Below are 24,305 nucleotides of genomic sequence, written 5' to 3'. Positions count from 1 at the left end.
AAAAGACCTTAAGTTTTGAAGTGAGGTGAAAATGACGGTGGGCAATTTGATCTATTGGAATACAGCTGTGTGGCTTTTGTTTCTTCTTTTATATTGATGAGTTGCTCTAGCAGGATTATTTTTGAGTCATCGGAATCTTTTCATAAATTGAATACTTTTGAGTTGAACCCATTCTTCTTGTTCAGTCTTTCTTACACTTCTTAGTTTCATTTTTGCCTTTGAAAATTTTTTTTATTTTATCAGTTTTATTAGAAACACTCACACACAGAGACCTACACCAGCAGCTAGTAGATTATATGACAATTTTTAATGATTGTACACATTTATTGATAAAGGAGAATCACCACGAGATTTCAGATCACTTTTTGTTACTTTAGTATGTGCACACACACACATGCACACACAGAAGTACATAAATGTATTGGATGACATTTCAACAATTTATAAGCCTATATATTGAAAATATATTTTCAAACTTGACATTTAAAAGCTTTCATAATCAAACATATTCTTACACACAAGCGTTCCAAATAGCACAACCACCACCCATACGTCACTTTCAGAGCACCAGAAGGCTGCAAGAAAAAGTGAAAGTCTTTTGTTCCCACTTGATATCCGCTCACATAGCATGAATACACACAGGCCGAACACTCCAGTTTTGAAAAGAAAATAGACTAACAGACAGCATTCTTTTCTGCATGTCATCTGTTTCTATGCAGTGATATTCACAATTCACAGCAATTTTATCAAAAAGAAGAATTTAAAGTAGAAACGAAAAAAAGCAAGCATAGCATCAAATGAATGTATGATTGAATATACAGATAATAATGATTATGCCAACAGATCACACACACACACACAAAATCTCCCAACCAACTACAATACAGTCACAGTGAAAAACATGGGAAGATGGAAGAAAAAAAAAAAGGGTGGGGAAGAGGGAACCAACTTAGAACAAACAACAAAATAACAAGCTTATATACTAACAAGTAACAGGCATGTGCAAATGTACAAAATCACTGTTCAAGGCTTCATTTTCTGTTGTCGATCATTTTCGCAGCATCTGAGTTTCAGCTTCAAGGTGGTGTCAGATTGTGCGGACTGATCCACACAAACTACACCACATTTTCAGCGAATGTCTTGACTTTATCAAAAATCTAATGTGCAGAACAGGCCTTGAACCATCTGAGAAAGATGTCAGTGAGGCATAGGAGACTCCACCAAGAGTTCCACCATCACGAAATTATAATTCTTTCGGACATGTATATTCTGAATCTCTTGTTGGTAAAGAAAGAAAAAAAAAGAGAGAATGAATGTTTTTTGTTCATTTCACGTACAAATGATAAAAATCTGCATCTCATTTCATTATTGCCACAAAGGGAAGGACTTCCGAGAGTGGAATGGAGGGAAAGGGTGCTTCATGACAATGTGATGTCTTTTCCACTATTTTCTTGCAAATGACATAAAATACATTTTCCTGACATGAGTGTTTACAATGTTAATCTCTTCTGTGGCACATGCTCATATACATGTGATGAAAAGAGCAATGCAAAGTCGTCATGTGTTCATTGAATTCATATCTATTGAACTTGAAAGCATTCTGTAAGATGCAATTCATGAATTTGATCATTCAAAATAAACAAAAAAAAGTGAAAGGCAGCTGGAAACATAAAACATTTTCCTCCACACAAATATAACAAAGTTTTGATCAAAGCAATCGCAGGACGTGTTAATTTTATAAAATGCCAAAATCAATGAATGCACAAGTTAAATACACTCTTGAAAAGCACAGACATTTAAATCATTAAAAAAAGGCATACTGGTACCTTCAAAACCCATGATTAAATATATCATGTAAATGTATACAGCATTCATAATAAATACACAAAAACTAGGGCCACAAAGGTTGTTAAAAAAAAAAAAAAAAAAAAAAAAAAAAAAAGGGAGATAAAAGCATACACCGTACACTTTTCTTGTTCCACAACAGTGGCAGACACTTGTCACTGTTGCTTACAGTCCAGCTGACCACACCACAACGATGGCAGACAGGAGCAGGGAAGAATACTGAGCGGTGAGAACGAAGATGGATGATGCATCACTCCTCACAGCTGTGCTGATGATGACAGATCCTGCAGGCCAGCCGTTATCCCAGGAGGTGGGAAGAGCTGGCTGGCACGTTCACTGCTGGCAAGGTGCAGTCTCCATCGCCCCCATGCCTGTCAACACAGCCATCCTTTCACATGTTACTATCCTTGATGATGGTAGGCAAAATAATTTGCATTGTTATATATGTACTGGTCACCCCCATCACTCCCCATCCTCCCTCCACCATCCTGGCATCTTCAACAGCAGGAATCGTGCGTGAACCTGGAAGGTTTTTCCTCTTATATCAAAACTCTGAACAAGCTAAATTTTAGTCAAACTGTGAATGCTAAAAGCCATGAAAACAAAAAGGACGTATTGGGCTGAAATTTTCAGTCATTCGGCCTCTGGAAAAGGTGATGCAAAGGAAAGCAATGAAATAAGGAAAAACAGTGCTTCACGACAGCCAAACACCTGAAAATAAATCATGCTATCTCTTGCACAGTCTGCTCCCGTAAATCTCACCACCTACCAACCCCTTACAAAAACATTCACTGTACATACTACTACTCAATCCCCAACAGGGTAACTGTTTTTTCAACCACGCATATGTATAAAAATCAAAAGTAAATGTTCACATAAAAATATACATTTCTTTAATCTGTATATACAGCTCTTGTCCCATTCCCTCTCTTCTCACCTCCTGGATTCTTGTCTCCATCCTCAAACATCCCCTCACATGCAATGTCATGCATGCGCACACACACACACGTCTCCTCAGCCAGATCAAATAAACTGATACTTTCCTGACGATTCTGTTTCTGCATTTCAGTTCAGAAGATTAATTACACTCTAAAATGAGTTCACCAAAACAAAAACAAAGTTAACAAGAAACAAAACAAATCTGTTGCACAGTCTGTGACATTTGCTGTCCACATGATACACACTGCTTTTCTCTCGCCTAAAAACAGCATTAAATTTCCAGGCTAGAATGAGTGGCTGGTAATGATTAAAACTAATCATGATTACCATGCTGTAAATGAACGGCTAAACAAGCAAGGTGTATCTATCTCAACCCTAGATACAATATCTCAACCCTAAATACAATACAAATGCTAAATAATAAGAAAAAAACAACAAAGCAGAGCAGTATGATGTGAGTGACAATGGTGGGAACTGATTCAAATACAATCAATCACCTTGTGGAACAAGAAGTCAAGCATGTCCAGTGATACTCACCCTGTGTTCTTACAATGCAGCACAGTGTCAAAGGCCTTTTTGATGACAGACATAGATCTGTCAATCTCTTCTGTGCTCAAATGGGCACTCACAGCCAAACGAATACTGCAATAAAACAACATTAGTTCAAAATCTATTTCACATAAAAATCAGTCAACTCAGTAAGTAAAAGATCTGATGAAATACATCAAAACTTTCTTTTTAAGCAACAAAAAAACAACAAAAAAAAAATACCACATCCACATATATCTCTAATGTTATCAATCACACAAGACTGTACTGTAAAACAGTCATAAAAAATTTGGTAGTAAAATGGACTGTTCACAGTAAGACTGATTTTAAGTTTCACATAAGACTGGCCAGTAAACTGGATTTTCACACAAGACTGTGTATTGGAATGGGATTTGATTTTCACGTAAGAATAATCATTGAAACAGACTGATTTTTACAAAAGACTGAGCAGTGAAGTGGACTTGATTTAACACAGGACTAAGAAGTGAAATGAACTTTGATTTCACACAGGACAAAGCAATGAAATGGATTCTAATTCCACACAAGACTACGCTGTGAAATGGACTGATTCCACACAAGACTACGCTGTGAAATGGACTCTGATTCCACACAAGGCTACGCTGTGAAATGGACTCTGATTCCACACAAGACTACGCTGTGAAATGGACTCGATTCCACACAAGGCTACGCTGTGAAATGGACTCTGATTCCACACAAGACTACGCTGTGAAATGGACTCTGATTCCACACAAGGCTACGCTGTGAAATGGACCACATGGCTGACTACAGTTGACGATGTCCAGTACCTGGGTTGGGGCACAAGGTGTTCCTCCTTTTCCAGGTAGCGTGCCAGTGTGATCGCTACACCCTGGTTCACTGACTGCATTGGGAAAAACAAAAACCAAAAAATCACAGTTACAAACCAGTGTCACCTATATACATTTAATTTTGTGTTCAGAAATGTAAGCATAAACTGATCTTTTCTGACCAAAGTGATGAAACAGGTATGTATAAACCATATCAATATAACAAATACCATTATGCCTCGAAAATCAAACCATGAACAGGTTGTTTTTTTTCCAGTAAAATAAAACACAGAGTTACAAACCTTGGCAACTGAACCAATGAACGTCAAACAATATGAACATAAACCAAAAGCTTTCTACTTACCTCCCTTCAGTATAATATTCAAGCACCCCCCACTCCCACCCCTCACCTCTCCCCCAAAAAACAAAAACACCCCAAAACAAAAAATAACCAAACAATAAAAAATCTGTGTATTTCACAATCAACCTGAACAAACTGAACAGAGAAAGACTGGATACAACCTTTAACAACCAGCAAGACACGAGTTCTGTGTTTGTCCACACAATAAAACCTGTGAATCGTGCAATAATCATGTCTTTTATCATGTGATTGGAAGCTTGGGCCACAACACAAACATAATCCTTGTCACTTACAATTTGGCAATTAACTGTGATCTCTGACCTGTGATGCACATACATGCATCTAAAAATTCTGACAAACTTATAAAACCTGCACACACACACACGCATATAAACACACACACACAAAATATACAGAGTATATATCATCCCCAATAAGAAAAAATTGGGGTGTAAAAAACGCATAAACAATGAGCACAAATCACAGTCATTCAGTACTAATACACAAAAGACTTAAAAACGCCTCAATGTTTACTTCAAGCAAACCACACACAAAAAAACATAATCAGAGCCATCATCACTCAGACTACAAAAAAAAAAGAAAAAAAAAAAAAGATCTAGACTGACCAGGTCTTGCACCATCTGCAAGGTCCTCATGTCCAGTTCCCGGTCAGCAGCGGGTTCGGACAGCTGCAGGTGCTGCACAGGGGAAAGGGCACTGCCGCGCACCTCCACGCCATCCATGCTGGGGGACAGGTAGAACACAGAACATTCCCTTGTCTCAATGAGAGAAATTACTCATTTGTGGTGTAAAAACATGTAAGCAATGCATGAGAATCACAGTCATTCAATGTGGAAATAAGAGAAAGAAAATGCTCCGCTGTCAACTTTAGAGTAAACTACACAAATAGTCACCAACAGCCATACACATACTATAATCACAGTTAAAGGATAGGCATAAAATAGCCTACTAAAATTAAACATAGACATACAATAACAACATGGTACTCAGCAGTATATCAAACAGAATTCAACAACAGTCGACAAAATTTTAACAGGCTCACTTTCCACATATATTCATATCAATGAACAGTCCTTTCCTGAATGTTTTTTTTTTTTAAATCCACCTTTTAGGCAGTCACACTCTGTTTTGAGGATGTGCATGTTAGGTATATTCATGTTTCGATTACCCATCTAACACTGACTTACACTGAGGAACTTCACACACAAAAGGGCATACAGGTCTGCATATAATTATGCTGACCTGATAAAAAAAAACAAAAAAACCCCTTAACCCACGAGTTGATACCAGGATCGAACCCAGGACCCTGAGAATGACAGTCCAATACTCTAACCACTTGGCTATTGCACCTGTCCACACCAATTCCCTTATTACAGTGTATTTCCACAACTGGAGAAAGAAAAACAAAACATGTAACCATAAACCCAGGTCCTACATGCACTATGCACTAAGAGCATGTAAAAGAACCCATGGCAACAGAAGGGTTGACCGTGGCAAGATTCTGAAGAAAAATCCACTTTAATATACACGTGTGTGCATGCGTGTGTGTCTGTGTGTGTGTGTCTGTGTATGTTCACCCAACTGAAACCTGATGGAATGACATAGCAATGACATAGGAAATGAATGAAGAGTGCCTAAAGGCAGCAGTCAGTTGGCTCTACCAAGGCCTGTCGCCTGTTTTACAATGACCGTGTTTGTGAAGTGATTAGAGCTTGGTATCTGACCAAAGATAAGCGTAATATAGTATCAAAAATAATAATAATCATCATCATCATAAAATGACTCACTGCTGCACAGCCTGGTGAACTCGCGCACAGTTCTCTCTGAGCTTCACAAGCATAGCTGAAAAAAAAGTACAGTGGTGAAACTGATCAAAGGTTATAATGTCCAATAATACTGAAACATCTCCTTCAGACACACAGTGACACTGCAAAGAATCATTTTTCCGGATACTTGCTTCTGACTCCAACAGAAGACCCTAACAGCAAAGGTTCACAACCAGCATTAAAGTCAACGCTTAAAACAAAGGGAAATAACAAAAACAAAATCATAGTCTGCAAACCCACATAGCCAAAACACTCTCCTACGACTGTCAGTCATTGGCTCACACAAAGTTTCAAGTTTCCAGTTCAATCAGATCCTTTGACAACATTTAGGGCACTGGGGAAAACACTGAACACACTAACACTAAAATCCCAACATTACATTAAACATAAAGACATCACACAGACTCTCACACATCAAGGATGATCATGAAGAAAGATCTATGGGAAACAATTGCAGAACAAGGAACTAAAGGAATTAAGCTACCTTACTTAGATGAATAAATTTTGCTAACTCTGACCGAGACAGCAAACTGCCAAGACTGAACACTGATTTTTAAGATGTATATCCTGGTGGTATAAATCAACTCCTGAAATTAGTATACTTTGGACACTAAAAAATGAAATTTGTCTCAGATTTTTCCCAATTCTGCCTTCATCTGGCATCACACAGCAACGTACTGGGGTCTCTCTCCATGAGCTCCAGCGCCTTGGTTGCAGCCACTGCCACCATTGGGGGCTGGGAAGCGGAGAAGCAGTATCCCATGCCAGAAAGACGCTGCAATATCAGGCCACAGTAATTTCAGAACAATTTCTTCCTCAATGCACAACAACAACAGCAGCAGCACCACCACCACCACCACCACCACCACACACACACACACTGACACACACAGACACATACACTGACACACACACACAGAGTAAGTCTGGAATCATTCTAATGATACTGACAACAAACAAAAGCAAGTCATGAAAATGCAACACTGCTAACAGATAACGGATAGCAGCAACAGCAGCAGCACACACACACACAGACACACACAGAGAGTCTGGAATCATCCTAATGATACTGACAGCAAACAGAAGCAACTCAAGAAAATTCAACATTGCTAACCGATAATGAACAAGAGAGGCACAGTGTTCAAGGCTTATGTAATAACCAAATAATCAAATGCAGGAATCATGGAATGGGCAAAAAAGTAAAGAATTAGTGTGAAGCATTTCAACTTAGGACATCTTTGACAACACAATGTTGTGTCCTTGACCTGTGACTGACTTTCGAAAGTGTTTAACTTTTGGTCATAATAATCATCATACCAAATCTGATAAAAATTGGATTTATACTGTGATCTTGAACAATATTTGGTTTACATAGAACAACCAAAAACAGGGTTATTACACAGACTCATTTATTCAAAGACATTAGCCAGATGTGCATGAAAGACCTCAGATTCTTATGGTGATCTGACAAAAGCACAGCTAGAACTGTTACCCGTCACTCACCTGATGATCGATGATGAACTTTTTGCCACAGCAGAATCCTCCAATGGAAGCCATGGAGTTCTCCAGGGACGCCGTTATCATCTCCACATCCTCAATCTGGTGAAAACAATCCAACAGCAAATACCCTCCTTTACTCACCCCTCAAACATAAATCAAACATTACATGCTACTCCAATGGTGAAACCAATGAACAAAGTTCACTGTAAGTTGAATTCTTTCAGCTGCTGCACTGGGCCAAACTCTTAAGTATGCTGTTGTTTGCAGTTTGTTCTGGCTTTCTCTTTCACATCAAAAGACGCCCTGATCTGACTTGAGAATGAATCACACAAAAGTGTGAACAGTCCAAATCAAATGCAGACTTGTTTACCTTACCTTTCACTTGTTTTCCTGTAAATTGTTGGTAGTGGTGAAGGGTAAGAACTTGTCATTCTGAACTGGGGAATGAAGGCTAGAAAACAGTGAATCAATGGACACTATTAGTTAATATTTTTTTTTACTTCAAAGTTAAGTCTGAATTCACTTTCAAGACAGAATCGGCAACAATGATAAAATACACTATAAATGTCCTACACTTTTTTTTTCAGGCAAATCAGCCCCCTCACCCACCCACCCCCATCCCCCTAGACCCCCTACCCACCCCCATCTGTTTTGTGTAAAGCAGAGACAACTTACTGGAACGTCAAAATGTTCTGTGAGCCCTCGTCCTGTGGCACCCAGCACACCAAAAGACAGACTCTCCTCCAGGAAGATACGCACTTTGTACTGCCACTTCAGCTCCATCTGGTAACATCAATACAATCATATCAGAATAATATAACATGATATAATATAAAATAATATAATACAATGCAATAAAATACAATGAAATACAAAATAATACAGCATCTATATGCTTCCACGGCCTGATCAGCCCACTGGTTTATGCAAAGGTCAAGCATCTGCTCCTTTCTTTTTAACAAATACGGACTAGTCTACACGCCTTTATTTTTACACCTCCCTGAAACTGAACTGATATATTATAACTTAATAATGACCAGAAAAAAAAAGAACAAAACAGAACTGAACACATCTCATTTCCAGTGCGTACATTAATTTTGTGAAATGGCAAATGAAAACAATAATGCTAGGCAGACATATATGCCAGATTGTGTGGAAACAGGACCCACAACATCACTTAACAACTTCCCCCCTTTCCCCCCACACAATATAATAATTCCCCTTCCCACCGCTTAGAATCACACACACAGACACAGACACACACGTGCACACATGATAATTAAAAACACTAAGACCTACAAACATGTCAATGCATGTACTCACATTCCTGCTCCAAAACATTTGTTGCTTTATACCATCTGGCTACAAATGTTTGGAAGGAACTATTATCCAACCATGCACTTGCTTACCAGCCTTGGCAGTGGGCAAATGTCACCATAGTTAGCATAGATGCCCTCCACAACCAGAAACTTGCGTGTGGCTTTCGCCTTCTTTGGGTTCTGCAAACAAAATCTGAATTAGAGAAAGTGCTCAAGTAAATAAGCGTGAACATCTTCTTTTTTTTTCATGGACCAAGCACCACAGTTTCAGAATGAGCATTAACACTTTACTCATACACCTACTTCTTTGCCAGTCACCATTTTTCCTTAAAGAGAGAATGCTAACATACTTGCATGTTCAATGTGGTCAGTAAGACAGCAAGTCTCTTCAGTTTTATCATACACACATGCACAATTGACTATCTCACTATGTAACTTAAATTTCCACAACAAAAGCAGAGAAAGGTAAAACCCACAAATGTACTTTAAAAAAAATCAAAAACATGTCTGCCAGACACAACCAACTGCTTTCCAATGAATACATTGATAAATCAGTGACAGCATGGTAGGAGTGACTGATTTTTTTAACACTGAAAAGTTTGTGCATGGAGTCCAATGACTGCTTAACTGAAGTGTATGTCTTAACAATGAAACAAAATAAAAGAAAGGAAAAAGGGAGCTTGTATCATACTACCTGTTTGGCTAAATATACTTACGATGTCAGACTGATGCATACACGAGTTTAGACATGGTATGGTATGGTACACCACAATGGGGATTTTGTATAATACTCCCTCTTTGGTCAAATATACTTCTATGTCAAACTCAAATGCATCAGTTTAACAGGAAATTTTCTATCTAAAATTACGTTTAAATAACATACTTACCGTGACCCAACTAGTGCAGACTCCGGCAGGGGTCTGACATTCCTGTCCTGTGCAAACTACTATCCGCCTATGCGGAGAAAAGAGAGCAACTACGGCCGAAAAATACCAACATGGAAATGTGTAAAATATGGAAATACTCCCATCCATGTCTCAGTATCAACAATGTTGTTATCATCATCAGTAATCCTGGCAACAGCTTTCTCACCTTTTTCTCTTCTGCTTGCTGTTGTTTCAGGAGTTGCTCCAGATGGTCCATGTCATTGTGGCGGAACCACTTTACCGTGCTGCGTGAAGCTACGATCCCCTTCTGTGCTGCAAAACCAATGCCCTCATCCCTGTGGACAAAAGTCATCACAACACAGATTACTGTGATGCCACAGTCCTAATTTATATAAAAAAAAAACAAACAATACCTTCATTCCTGTGAAAACAGTCACCACAACACTGAATCATCATTACACATATCACTGTGACGCCACAATCCCTATCTACACCCAACAAAACCAATGCCTTCATTCCTGTGTAAACAGTCACTACAACACTGATCGGTATGACGTCACAATGTCCTTCTGTCGCAAAACCAGTGCCCTCGTCCCTGTGGACAAAAGTCATCATAACACAGATCATTGTGATGCCAAAATCCCTATCTATATCCAACAAAACCAATGTCTTCATTCCTGTGAAATAAGTCACCACAAAACTGATCGTTGTGACATCATAATGTCCTTCTGTGTTGTAAAACCAATGCCCTTCTCCCTGTGGTACACAGATCATTGTGACGCCACAATCCCCTGTATCCAACAAAACCAACACCTTCATTCCTGTGAAAACAGTCACCACAGCACTGACTATTATGATATCACAATGCCCTTCTGTGTCACAAAATCAATGCCCTCACCCTCGGTAAAAAGTCATCACAGGTCTTGAGCCTAGTCATTTGGATGAGACAATAAACTGAGGTCCCATGTACTGCATGCACTTTGCATTACATTAAGGAACCCATGGCAACAAATGGGATGTGAATAGCAAAATTCTTCTGAAGAAAAATACACTCTCATTTACATGTGTATGTATGCCTGACTGAATAATTAAGGAAACAAATGATGAGCGCCTGAAGGCAGCTGTCAGTTGGCTCTACCCAGGTAGGCAACCTGTTGGGCAGATTACTCTGTGTTTGTTAACATGCTTAGAGTTTAGTATCTGACTGAAAATAGGTACTATATTAGCATTAACAGCAATAGTCATAACACTGATCTTCTTCTGTGTTCATGGGCTGCAACTCCCACATTAACTTGCATGTACTATATTTTTGGTGGTATGCATGCTGGTTATGTTCTTGTTAACAAATCCCAAAGAATGCAGACATGGATAACAGTATCTTTAACTTGGGTATTCAATTTTCTGCTTGTGTGCACACACAAAGGGAGTTAAACGTAATAGCAGGTCTGCACATGTTGGCCTGAGATCAGAAAAATCTCCTCCCTTATCCCTCTAGCTGCAACGAAACTGGGGATCGAACTCAGGAACTTGGGCGAGAATTCAGCGCTCTAACCAGTCGGCCATTGCACCCGTCACAACATTGTTAATTATGATGCCACAATTCCCATTAGCCACAAAATCAATTCCCTTGTCTCTGTGAAAACAGTCATCACAACACAACACTGATCAATTACTGCACCTCAGTTTCAGTTTCAAGGTGTCATCAAACCATGCGGACTGATTCATACAAGCAACACCACATCTGTTTATAAATAAAATAGGGAGGGACACACACACACACACACGCACACCAGCCTAACCAACAGCCACCAGCTATTTATTTAACACCAATACTACATGCCTTCCCTTCACAAAAACCAAAAAAAAAAACCAAAAAAAAAACTTACGCAAAGATGATGTCACTGCGCTTGGAGTAGGCAGGAATGGCGCTGGCAATGGTGACGAAACCGTAGGAGTACAGGATGGCTTCCTCTGTCTGCATGAACCTGGCCAGCTGCTCCTCCAGTTCCAGGTGAACATCTGGTCAGTAGGTGAATGCCAAGTTATCCCATCTTTATAAAACGTGGTCAGCAGGTGAATACCAAGTTATCCCATCATTATGAAACATGGTCAGCAGTTGAATGCCAAGTTATCCCATCATTATGAAACATCTACATTTCAATTCACATATGTACATGTATACATGCACTTCTCCAGTTTACATATGTACATATATACATACACTTCTCCAGATCCATATGCACGTCTGGTCAGCAAATGAATGCCAAGTTATCCCAACATCATAACACATGGTCAGGAGGTGAATGCCAAGTTATTCCATCATTATAAAACATGGTCAGCAAGTGAATGCCAAGTTATCCCAACATTATAAAACAGGGTCAGCAGGTGAATGCCAAGTTATTCCATCATTATAAAACAGGGTCAGCTGGTGAATGCCAAGTTATTCCATCATTATTGTGTCAGGTCAGGTCACTAGATCTGCTACTGGTAACCTGAAATCCAGTACAACCTGTTCAGGGTCGGATTGCCGGCGACTAAACCGGCACTCTCACCACTCCCTTCCGGGACTGGTGAGGCGGGTGGCTAGACACCCTTATGGAATTAAAAACGAGATCCATAAAAGGGCGTCGGCTCAGGAGAGCCACCGACGGCCATCTAGCTCCACCGTGCTGTGTGCATGCCACACACACAGTTGGCCCCCGGGGTGTGTCTACCCATGCATGCGAAGTCTGGATCCGGTAGAATCTGCGGAAGAAACCTAACGGTTCAACGGAGAGGAAGGCGGATACAGCAACGCACTGTGGAGTGCAGAGAGCAAGATGAGACACCGAAAGGATATCTTGGTCATCCACTGCATCCGTGCTCATCCTCCAGTTGTCTCGACTTAGTCTTGCCACTGGAAATTGGTGGACCCGGACGAGAGAGTGAGGTCGACGTTGCGCAACTCCTCTTCACTTTAAACAAACTCATCGCGCAAGTCATCAGTCATCCATACTGACCTTTCATCCTTCATCATTTCATCACCCCCAAGTCCTGTGGCGACAGGCGAGCGACGAAACGACAGGTGTGGGTACACTGGCAGTCGCAGCCGCAGACCTGCACGCAGGCGGTTCAGGCCATAGGGTCGTTCTTCATCGACAGGAGCAGCGATGGAGCTCGGCAGCCGTCTGAGCGTCTGAGCAGCCCTCTTTAGGAATGCACTGCTCACCTCCCTGGCATGAGGAAGGGGCTAGAAAAGGTGCCCTAAAAATTGCCTGCTCCATATCGCCCTGGCCAGCATACCGCGGCTGGCGGGGACCCTACATCAGCGGTCGAAACAAAGAGAAAGAAAAGAAAAAAACAAGGATCGTTCCTCTCACCATTGGTGCCTGGAACATAAGGACTCTCCTGGACAGAGATAACGTGGACAGACCCCAAAGGAGAACGGCACTAGTTGCATCCGAACTCGCCAGATACAACATCGACATCGCAGCCTTGAGTGAGACTCGGCTTGCAGGCGAAGGTGAGCTCTGTGAACGGGGATCTGGTTACACCTTCTTCTGGAGTGGACGAGGAAGCGAAGAGCGACGTGAGGCTGGCGTTGGTTTTGCAGTAAAAACAGCACTTGTCAGCAAGCTAGCAGGAATCCCAAAGGGAGTCAACGATAGGCTTATGACCATGAAACTCCCACTGGCATCTGGCCAGAAGCACCTCACCATTGTCAGTGCCTACGCCCCAACCATGACCAACCCGGATGAAGTGAAGGCGAAGTTCTACGAGGACCTTCACTCTGTCATTGCTGCTATCCCTAAAGCAGACAAGCTCATCATTCTTGGGGACTTCAATGCTAGAGTTGGCTCTGACTACATCTCCTGGGATGGAGTGATTGGAAAGCATGGTGTGGGCCACTGTAACCCAAATGGATTGCTTTTGCTTCAGACCTGTGCAGAGCACGAACTGCTGATAACCAACACAGTTTTCTGCCTCCCTACCCGTAACAGGACGTCATGGATGCACCCTCGCTCAAAGCATTGGCATCTCATCGATTACGTCATCGTCAGGAAAAGGGATAGGCAAGATGTACGTGTGACAAAGACCATGTGCGGCGCCGACTGTTGGACAGACCATCGCCTTGTAGTCTCGAAGCTGAATATTCGAATCCAGCCCAAGAGACGCCCCCAAGGCCAGAAGGCTCCAAAACGGCTCAACATTGCTCAGCTGAAAAACATCACCATCAAACAGACCTTTGTGGAGCTGCTGGAAGATCGTCTGGAATCCGCCTCTCTGGACAACCAGAATGTGGAATCTGACTGGAGGACCTTGCGCGAGATGATCTATAGTACAGCTTCAGAGACCCTGGGACCCATGACCAGAAAGCACAAAGACTGGTTTGATGAAAACTGTGAGGAAATCAAGCAGCTTCTGGATGAGAAACGCCGTCTGCATCAAGCCCACCTGAGCAACCCAAAGTCCACATCAAAAAAGGATGCGTACAATGCCATCCGCAGGACTGTTCAGCAAAAGTTACGTCAGATGCAGGATAAGTGGTTGAGCGACAAAGCCGATGAGATCCAGGGATATGCTGACAGGCACGATATGAAGAGGTTCTATGATGCCTTAAAAGAAGTCTACGGTCCCACATCCTCAGGATCATCCCCCCTCCTCAGTGCAGATGGGAATACCTTGATCACCGAGAAGGAGAAAATTCTCAAACGCTGGGCTGAGCACTTCAACAGTGTCTTAAATCGCCCTTCCTCCATAAATGATGAAGCCATAGACCGGCTCCCACAAGTCCCCATCAACGAAGCACTGGACGATCCGCCAACACTTCTTGAGACCCAGAAAGCAATCCGTCTGCTATCCAGTGGCAAAGCACCTGGCTCAGACTCCATACCAGCAGAGGTCTACAAGGATGGAGGCACTGTGCTGACTGAGAAGCTCCATCAGCTGTACTCACTCATGTGGAAAGAAGAGACGATCCCCCAGGATTTCAAAGATGCATCTATCATTCACCTGTACAAGCGAAAGGGGAACCGGCAAGCCTGTGATAACCATCGGGGCATTTCCTTGCTCTCTATCGCAGGCAAGATACTTGCCAGGATCTTACTAAACCGCCTCACAGCACACCTTGACCAAGGTCATTTGCCTGAGAGCCAATGTGGATTCCGGAAAGAGCGCGGAACCACCGACATGGTGTTTGCTGCAAGGCAGCTGCAAGAGAAATGTCAGGAGCAAAATGCTGCTCTGTTCTCCACCTATGTTGACCTCACTAAAGCCTTCGACACCGTGAGTAGAGAGGGACTGTGGAAGATCATGGCCAAGTACGGATGCCCTCGGAAATTTATTTCCTTGGTCAGCCAATTCCATGAAGGCATGCAGGCTCGAGTCCAGGACAATGGTGAAACATCTGCTGCTTTTCCTGTCACAAATGGTGTCAAGCAAGGCTGCGTCCTGGCTCCAACACTGTTCAGCCTCATGTTCTCTGCAATGCTTACTGATGCCTTCAGAGATGGCGATGTTGGAATTGGCCTAAAGTACCGAACAGATGGCAAGCTGTTTAACCTCAGAAGGCTTCAAGCAAAAACGAAGGTCATGACAGACATCATCAGAGACTTTTTGTTTGCTGATGATTGTGCCCTCAACGCTGGATCTGAAGCTGACATGCAACTCAGCGTGGACAAATTTGCCACTGCCAGCAGGAACTTCGGCCTTACCATCAGCACGAGGAAAACTGAAGTTCTCCATCAGCCAGCCCCAGGGAAACCCTACGTTGAGCCCAACATCACAGTCAACGGTCAGAGACTCAGTGTGGTGGAGCGGTTCACATACCTTGGCAGCACATTGTCACAAAATGCGACCATTGACGATGAAGTGAACGTCAGGATTGCAAGAGCAAGCGCAACTTTTGGTAGACTCTATGCAAATGTCTGGAACAGAAGAGGCATTGGTCTTGAGACCAAACTAAAGGTGTACAGAGCAGTAGTTCTCCCCACACTACTGTACGCCTGCGAAACTTGGACAGTGTACCAACGACATGCCAAGAAGCTGAACCACTTCCACACAACATGCCTAAGGAAGCTACTGAACATCAAGTGGCAAGACAGGACCCCAGACACGGAGGTGCTTGCAAAAGCCACCCTTCCCAGCATCTTCACCATCCTGATGCAGTCCCAGCTTCGCTGGGCTGGACACGTGGCGCGCATGCCAGACCATCGGCTGCCCAAAAGGCTCTTCTATGGCGAGCTGCAACAAGGGAAGAGATCACACGGAGGTCAGAAGAAGCGCTTCAGAGATACTCTGAAAGTCTCTCTGAAAGCGTTTGATATCAACCCTGACTCCTGGGAGGAATCTGCAGCGGACCGTGACAAATGGCGCACTGCTGTGCACAAAGGTGCCAAGTTGTGCGAGGCCAACAGGACTGCTGCAGCTGTTCAGAAGAGGCAGGCCAGAAAGTCACGGGCAAACAAGCTCCCTGACAATGATATGCCTGTTCTTGTCTGCCCCAACTGTCAGCGAACATTTCGTGCGCAGATTGGACTATTCAGCCATCTGCGCACTCACAGATAGATTCATGAGCATGAAGTTATTCCATCATTATAAAACATGGTCAGCTGGTGAATGCCAAGTTATTCCATCATTATAAAACAGGGTCAGCAGGTGAAAGCCAAGTTATCCCAACATTATAAAACATGGTCAGCTGGTGAATGCCAAGTTATTCCATCATTATAAAACATGGTCAGCAAATGATTGCCAATTAATCGATCAATATAAGACATCAACATTTCAATTCACATTTGTATATGTGATACACACACACACACACACACACACTCACACATACACACACACATATGGAAAGGAATTTTCAACATTATCAAACATTCACATTTAAATGCACAGACAGCTGTACACACTCAGGCATCACCCGAAAAGAACACACACACACACACACACACACACACACACGTGCATGCGTGGACACACACACACACACACAAACTCACTCACTCAATCAATCTCTTTAATATCTGTAACACAGCGTCTTCAGAAATTTGCCTTGAGATGTCATTCCATCATGAAAACCATTATGAATGAACAATTGTGAGAAATCATCCACATGGACCGTTGGTGCAGATGGTGTTGGGGTATGGGGGAGGGGAGGGTATTAAAAGCACATTGTATAATTATTATGACATTGATTTCTACCAATTAAGTTGACCTTCCATTATCAGTTTAATATGTGTAATAAAAGAAAAATCAATACAAAGATATGTGATAAGGAAAAAAAAAAAAACAACTTGCACACATACACACATGCATGCGTGCACATAAACAAAATAGCAAACATTACAAATATTCTTTCCTTTCATCTTTATTCAGTATTTCATCTTAATGTTCTTGCACTAGAATAACAATTAAGACTTTTATTCTTTTTTTTAATTTTATTATTATCACAAGAAGAAGTTTGCATACCAGGACACATAAACAGATTTAATGTGTAACACATCACATCATAGTTAAACTCTGAGAAATTCTTTTCCCTGAACAAATATACATCAGAATGTATGAAACATTTCATGAGTAAAATGAAGCATTCTAACTAATTAAACTCAATAAGGTGTTATGTCAAGCTTACACATGGTTACCCAACAGAGTGTCATCATTTCTGTGCTGACAGTAACTGTGCTGCGTGTCACTTGTTCCTTCCTTGTTTGCAAGATGAAATGGATGTGTTTTCATGTTGACCCTTTAAAATAGTGAATAAAAATTAATTTTTTTAAAATGTAAAAAAAAAGAAAAGAAAGAAAGAAGAAGCTTACCCATAGTGCCATAGAACCCACGAGGACCACAAGAGCCAACCCCATACTTCATTAGTGCCTTCACTGCCTCTTCCTGTAAACAGCACAACATTTCAATCACTCCGATTGTTAGCCTAACTCAGACACTTCCCATTCCACACATCATGATACATGCAAAAGAAAAAAACAACCAAACAACAACAATAAACAAAAATAACCTATAATGGTATACACTGCCTTTTCCCAAGCCTACCTGATCTTTCCTTATAAAACAATTTGAACAAAATCAATTAAACAACAATAAATTCTGAAACTTTTAACGAGACATGCCTAAGAAAAAAAGAAAGAAGCATTTTTTTCTTCTGTTCTTGGCAAACAACTAGTTTACATTAACATGCTATATACCATAGCCCTTCATGAACTACAACTCTCTTGCAAAATCATAAAATGACTTATTCCTCCTGTTATCCGATGGTTGCATCAGCCAAGTAGTTAAGGCGTTGACCTTTTAATTTGAAGGTTCTGGGTATAAATCCTGAATGCCACCTGTTGGGCTTAGAGTAGATTTTTTTTTTTTTTTTCTGAAGTCCTTGGTCAACAGATGTGCATACCTGCTCATGCCCCTTAGTATACATATATATGCATGTAGAAGGTCAAATATGAACATTAAACATCCTATAATCTATGTCAGCATTAAGGCAGCCATACAGCATTTTCTGTGGTGCAAAGCAATGCCAACAACAATCAGTCTTGCCATCATATACACCTACCTCTATTTCCTGGTTTCCGATGAACCCCAGAAAGTTGAGGGTGGCCATGTTTATGCAGTTTTTGCCATTCACATTTATCATCTTCCCCGCAGGGCTGAAAGAAGGGAAAAGATTCAGTCAGTTTGTTCATCTGCCATACATTTATGATTCATCCATCTATTCATCCATCAAAACCGAGAGAACAAAGTTAAATTCTAAAAAAAAAAAAAAAAAAAATTAAAAAAAAAAAAAAAAAGTTAAAAAACTTCAAACCAGGCAATGGTTTAACTTATCATATTTTGTATGGTACATGTACACATGTACATACATGTATGCACATTAATGCTCACTCACTCACTCACACACACACACACAGCACACACACACAGAAACACACACACACACACAGTACGCACAGATGCGTGTTCACATACATACAGATATACTCAAAGATGTATAATTTCCACCCATAACCCTGACAACAATGAAAAAGACATGTGTGAAATGGGCATCAGGAAGGAAAACAGTATGATAAGATTAAGAGCTTGAGACCTGCTACTGATCCTGCTGATTGCTTGACTAAATAACTGGATCCATATTTCTGTAGTTTTAATCAAGTCTTTATTATGGAGTTGAGACAATGACTGACCCACTGATGCAGTACTTGTCCATGGCCTGTAGAATAGGGTTATCATCCGGAACATCAGGGACCAGGGGTTCAGGCTTCCAGTCCGCAACCAACTCTTCTTTCTCCTGTAACCAAACCAAAGCAAGTCAAGAAGTTAAAAAAAAAGAAGAAGAAAAAAAAAGAAGAAGTCCAATAAGCAAATAAGGAAATACACAAAAACAAGTCATATTTCCCTAGCACTTGACAGTTACTTTCCCTATCCGTATCAGTATCAGTGGACAAATTCTGACAAAACGAAATGCAAACAGAACTATAAGAAACACAAGATTTAAGGTTTAACAATACTGCTTTTTTTTTCCTTTAGAAAACAGTAATTAGAATTTAATGAACAATGGGTAGGTACAAAAGTATCTAGTATATAGATAAACATTTTTGTCTGAACAGCAATGGTACTCTCAATGAACAGTCTTCAACTTGCCCAACTATCAGGTCAGCATAAAAATCAAAAATTGTCAGAATATGACACAAAGCTGTGTTCTGCATACAACTACAAGTGATACTGATAGTCAGGATAAGGTTATATATAGTTAAGCAATAAAGACATACACACACAAAAATTAAGCATTCAAATTTGAGAAAAAAAAGGGGGGGGGGGAGGGTGATTAACTGTTAACTAAGACAATATGAAAAAAGGGAAAGAAAGAAAAACAGAAAGAACAAAAGGAAGCTCACAGAAATGAAAATTATATTTATAAATCTATTATGAAAATAGAATTAATAGAAGAGCTTTCAGAGGTGGAGAAACTGAAAGAGCAGGCAAGAAGTTAAACATACCCCCACACAAAAGTAACAATACTAGAAAACACTATGAGTGCAAAATATGGTGAGTTTCTTGCAGTCTTTGAAATAATGTAGCTATTCAAAACAAACAATCAAATATGACAAGCATTAAGAATGAACAGAAACACTGCAAATTTGCAAGTTTTACCTTTTCACTGAGTGTGATCTTTTCTGGTTTGTAGCTTTTGGAAAAGAACAATTTGGCTATCAGCAGAATCAGGAGAGCCTCAAAAACCAGATGGTATGCAGGGGCCTGAAAATGAGAAAGAAACAATCATTGCAGCACCTCCAAATCAAATTCATGGACCACTGGATCCAGGACTTCTTCGTTCCATTCATAGGATGGAGGGGCAGATAACAGTATTAACACTGTAAAGAATAACTAAGAGTAAAATTAAATAAAAGTAGAAAAAGAGTGTTAATTGCCAGTTTGAAAGTGACAATGATGTGACATCCACAGTAATTTCAATATAAATCAAATCACACACTAACTGACACTGACAGATCTATTAATGCCTGTACTTGCGCAACATCTCTAACAAACCTTCAACATCTGCTCAGCTGTGATTGTCCACACATATAGTGTGCACACTACTGTTAGGAACTGCGGTATTAGTCACTATCATGAGAAAAATAAAAAGCCAAGCTAGCAGTACACAATCATGACTACATTTGCAGCTTTTCAACCTGTCACTTGAGTCACTGTCTTGCAGCCGATTTGCCAAATGTGCTTTCATACATGCACAAGTGTTTCTGATCTTGACAAAAGACATCACATGTACAACCGATTACAGTGATTTTCTCTGGGTTTTTAGTGCTTCCCACACAACTCATGACATGTTTTGTAATTTTTAAAATTTTTTTTTATACAGTATGACCTTTATGCCTATAATGATTTATGAGTGCACATAATAACATTAACTGATTTGAACCCTGTATACTGACACAAATCTTGATCGGTCAGTATCAAATTTATAGACACAGTGAGATACAGCCAAAGGATTAACTTATCAATCAATGAATGAAATTATCAGACATGATTAGTAATATAATTAATAATAATATCAACAAGACAGCATGCTTAATTTTGTACAGGGCACACATGATGATGTGTTATGTTCTATGCATCACTGCATGTGTGTGTGTGTGTGTGTGTGTGTGTGTGTGTGTGTGTGTGAGAGAGAGAGAGAGAGAGAGAGAGAGAGAGAGAGAGAGAGAGAGAGAGAGAGAGAATGTATTAGGAGGAAGGTGTCAGGCTAGATCTTGATCTGGAAAAGTATTTTTCCAGAAAAAAATAAAAATAAAATAAAATATTATTATTATTATTATTAAATTTAAAATATTATTATTATTAATCCATAATTCACAATAACTGCAATGAGAGTCGGACAAGTGTGTGTTGGCTCTGGGCCCTCTGCCTAAAGCTTGCTGACTTGATGTCGTCTGACAGATTGTTCCACCCCACTGTGGCTGCTCAGAGAAAAAGAAATTTACACCTTCAGTCTTTCTCTGTGTGATCTTTAAAGTATTGTCATTTACAGCAATCTCTATGAGTTTCCACAAGATATGATCTATAATAAACAACAAGTTTACTGAAATGACAAAACAATGAGCTATGGGAAACTCTGTGTGTGTGTGTGTGTGTGTGTGTGTGTGTGTGTGTGTGTGTGTGTGTGTGTGTCTGTCTGTGTGTCTGTGTCTGTGTGTGTTGTCTTGTCTATAATCCTGTGGTAATCCCTATACAGGGCAACAATCTACAATAGACTAGAGAGGTGCGTTCTAGATGACTGATGTCTGTGTGCTACCGTTAAGCCCCCTAGTTCAGCCAGGGGAACCCGGGCTCTACACAGCATCAGTCAAAAAAACAACAAAAAAAACAACAAAAAAACAAAAACAAACAAAACAAAAAAAAACACAAAAAAACCTGTCCTGTAGCTATACTGAGCCTGAGGCTTGCAGCCAGGCCTCAGTCCTGGTCTTGAATGACTTGAGGTGAAATGACTGAGATTATATGGTCTAGAATCTGGTTCCACAGGCAGACAGCTGAAGGGAAGGAGTGCCTGTGGGAGCCCGTGCGGGAGAAGGGTACCTGTAGTTTCTCTGGGTGGTGCCGGACTGTTCTAACTGAACCTCTCTCTCTCTCTCCCGCACGCAGTCTGTTCTTACTCAACCAGCTCAAACCTTACATAAACAGTGAAGCTTGCAGAATGTTCTTCCACGCTCACTGTCTTTCTCACGTCAACTATGCATCTGTTGTCTGGAGCTGTGCTGCAGATGTTCATCTTAAGAAACTAAATTCTCTCCACAAGACAGCAGCCAGATTAATTCTACCAGATCACTCACTGTCAACGTTAGAAAAGCAAGCCAGATTAAATATCCTTCCACTTCAAAACCAGCTAGAATTCAACAAAGCATTACTCATGTACAAAACACACAATAACTTGGCACCACAATATTTCAAACACCTGCTTACACGAGCCTGATGCCAATACGGCTCTAATAAATACATTTTGCCATGTACCCGAATTGATTTGTTCAAAACTAGTTTTGCATTTTCGGGTGCATCCCTGTGGAACTCCCTTCCTTTGCACACACAAACAGGCAGTTATCTTCCTATTTTCAAATCAAGTCTGCATAAACATCTTCACCCCTTCCAACAGTAAATAACTCTGATCTTTGAATTACTGTAGACAGTAAGAAAGGGGTCAGTTATGTCTTATTTATTGCATCAGTTATTGTTGCTGTTGTTGTTGTTCTCTTCTTGCTTTCTCATTTCATCGTGTTTTGTTTTGCTCTTTCCTTTCACCCCCCCCCCCCCCTATTTCTTATGCATGCATAAATCTATTCATTTCGTTCTATCGTAATTGTGACAAATGTCCAAGTAATATTGGTGATGGTGGTAGTCACTGAAGTATGCTGCACTTGCCACATGTAGATTTCAGAGACAGTAATAATACTGTACCTTTTGAACGCCCGGATGTTTCTGGAACTTCTATACTGATGACATCTCTCTCTCTCCGACTCTGTCCTATCCATCTGTCAATCTTAGTGCGTGGGGGGAGGGAGGGGGTGCTGTCAGTGTGTGTGCATGCGTGTGTGTGTATGTATGTGTGTGCGGCGCTCACGCACGAGTGTCAGTGTGTGTATGCATGTGTGTGCACAGGTGTGTGTGTGTGTGTGTGTGGGGAGGGGGGGGGGATTGGGGGGTGGGGGGTTGTTTTCTTCATTATGTATACCCTTCTGCATGAAAATCTTTTCCTTTCATTTACATGTGTGCTATTTGTAATAGATGTAGGTTAGCAAGGACAGATTGGAAGAATAGGCTATGCCTAAAATCTTAATCCCTGAATAAAAACGTTTTGAGTTCTCAGTTCTGAGTTCTCTCTCTCTGTCTCTCTCTCTCTCTCTCTCTGTGTGTGTGTGTGTGTGTGTGTGTGTGTGTGTGTGTGTGTGTGTGTGTGTGTGTGTGTGTGTGTGTTCGTGTGTATGTTTAATGTGTTGGAGTGTCAGATAAGCTGACAAACCGAATGAGACAACACAAATTATAGTTATATAAATACAGATAGACGGCGGACATGAGACAAGACAGGTTAATCATCCTAAAATTTGCAAAAGGTGATTATGCTGAAATACTGAGTGTAACATGAGTGCACTGTCACGTCGAGCTGAGTAAAGCACGTTGTTTTTATCTCACTGCGTTGCTCCAGGAAACGCCCAATTGTTACATCACCCTTCACACAAGTTTACTGTCTGATTCATAATAGTGACTATGCTTTTGATTACTCGTCGTCAACGTATTTATTTCATTCCATAACAACATAAAACGTGTTGTAAAGGTACAAACTGTGTATTTTTCACTAAAAATGAACTGAATTGGTAGTGTATAATACAACTGTGAGTACATACCTGTAAAAACCCCTGTATGAGATCGTACATGTCCCAAGTCGCTGGTATGATCGCCATGATTGCTGCTACGGGACTATTCATGGTAGTTTCGTAAGAAGAACGAATAAGGGCGGTAACTAGTTCCTGAACTCTCTTCTTGGATTTTCTTTGCATGTGTGCTTGGTAAAACCTCGCGTATAATTGTTATAAGCGCTGGGTATCGTGCAGCAGTAATCCACGTGAAACGTACCTGTCTCAATCGATCCATAATGTCACATATGTACAAGTATATACCATTAATGGGGTCGGTTTTTGTGAACTCCCCTGCCACTTTGAATCAATACAATTGTTTGCATAATTTTGATCCTGCCC

The 24,305-nt window shown here is 40.8% G+C and overlaps 1 protein-coding gene across 1 annotated transcript; it reads right to left on the bottom strand.

Moving 5' to 3' along the window:
- Positions 1 to 426: 426 nt before the first annotated feature.
- On the bottom strand, positions 427 to 24,027 carry LOC143279746 (serine palmitoyltransferase 1-like). The gene is made up of 16 exons (XM_076583874.1): positions 23,955 to 24,027; positions 20,197 to 20,301; positions 19,230 to 19,333; positions 18,602 to 18,695; positions 17,853 to 17,925; positions 11,940 to 12,072; positions 10,259 to 10,388; positions 9,257 to 9,346; positions 8,523 to 8,630; positions 7,851 to 7,946; positions 7,026 to 7,122; positions 6,309 to 6,363; positions 5,127 to 5,244; positions 4,140 to 4,213; positions 3,322 to 3,426; positions 427 to 2,216 (listed from the first exon to the last, which is right to left on the bottom strand). Exons 1-16 carry the CDS (start codon positions 24,009 to 24,011, stop codon positions 2,144 to 2,146), a joined length of 1,512 nt encoding a protein of 503 aa, XP_076439989.1. The 5' UTR covers positions 24,012 to 24,027; the 3' UTR covers positions 427 to 2,143.
- Positions 24,028 to 24,305: the final 278 nt, after the last annotated feature.

Source organism: Babylonia areolata, chromosome 3, assembly GCF_041734735.1.
Source record: "Babylonia areolata isolate BAREFJ2019XMU chromosome 3, ASM4173473v1, whole genome shotgun sequence".
NCBI classification, from domain to species: Eukaryota; Metazoa; Mollusca; class Gastropoda; order Neogastropoda; family Buccinidae; genus Babylonia; species Babylonia areolata.
Note: the sequence above shows the minus strand (reverse complement) of the source record. Positions and strands in the feature narration are given on the sequence as shown.